General features: G+C 37.6%; 1 protein-coding gene across 1 annotated transcript; it reads right to left on the bottom strand.

The window, feature by feature from the left end:
* Positions 1 to 247: 247 nt before the first annotated feature.
* On the bottom strand, positions 248 to 1,081 carry LOC107580798 (elongation factor 1-alpha 1-like; the record flags this gene model as incomplete). Its single annotated transcript, XM_016266436.1, has 2 exons — positions 248 to 482; positions 857 to 1,081. Coding segments are annotated over 2 exons (460 nt in total), but the record flags the coding sequence as incomplete, so codon positions are not given.
* Positions 1,082 to 1,085: the final 4 nt, after the last annotated feature.

The raw sequence follows: 1,085 nt of genomic DNA, 5'->3' as shown, positions 1-1,085 counted from the left end.
GTGAGTAATTAATGACAGAATTGTCATTTTTGGGTGAACTATCCCATCAAGCAAATATTATTAATTATATTATGCCCACCACAGAAAGTTCATTGCACTGAAACATGGTGAAACATTCTTGTAAAAAGCACTTGAAAAAAAGGCATGTTTACAGTAGGAGTGAATTTGGTAATAAAGTCAAGCATTTTATATTAAAGATACTAAAGGAATCCATTACTTTAAATCCAAATTAAGATATGACCCTTACCAAGAGGAGGATACTCAGAGAAACTCTCCACACACATGGGTTTGCCTGGTATCATATCTACAATAGCAGCATCCCCAGACTTCAGGGACTTGGGATTGTCTTCCAGCTTCTTCCCAGAGCGACGGTCAATCTTCTCCTTTAACTCGGCAAACTTACAGGCAATGTGAGCAGTGTGGCAGTCCAACACGGGGGCATAACCAGCACTGATCTGACCTGGATGGTTTAGAATGATCACCTGACCAGAGCAGAGAGCGGATCAGTGAATAATTTGTAATGTCAAACACAGTAAAATCTAAAAGGATATCTTGTTTGTAAAAAGTAATAACATTGCAATCATTTTCCTAAAGAGTTATTTCTTCCTGATTTAACCCATAGAAATGAGTTGTATCGGTATAAAATAATGTACTTATTTTGATTCAGTGATGTTACATAATTTTGACTATATAGATTGTAAGTATAAACCAGTTAATTTAGATGTTACCATTTTTAGATTACCTTTTTTGTTTTCAGTGAAACTATAACAGGAATATTCAGATAATATAAATACTAGATCATGAATTGTGTCAGAAGGCTTTACAACACTATAAAACACCAAATTTAGACCTTTACCTGTGCGGTGAAACTTGCTGCCTCCTGTGGGGGATCGTTCTTGCTGTCACCCGCAACATTCCCACGTCGGATATCTTTGACTGAGACATTCTTCACATTAAATCCCACATTATCACCTGGAAGAGCTTCAGATAGAGCCTCATGATGCATCTCCACAGATTTCACCTCAGTGGTCACATTCACGGGGGCAAATGTCACAACTAGGCCAGGTTTCAGAATGCCTGTTTCA

This window comes from Sinocyclocheilus grahami, unplaced genomic scaffold (genome assembly GCF_001515645.1).
Source record: "Sinocyclocheilus grahami isolate Dianchi unplaced genomic scaffold, SAMN03320097.WGS_v1.1 scaffold45284.1, whole genome shotgun sequence".
In the NCBI taxonomy this organism is placed as follows: domain Eukaryota; kingdom Metazoa; phylum Chordata; class Actinopteri; order Cypriniformes; family Cyprinidae; genus Sinocyclocheilus; species Sinocyclocheilus grahami.
The sequence above is the reverse complement of the archived record's forward strand: the minus strand, read 5'-3'. Positions and strand labels throughout refer to the sequence as shown.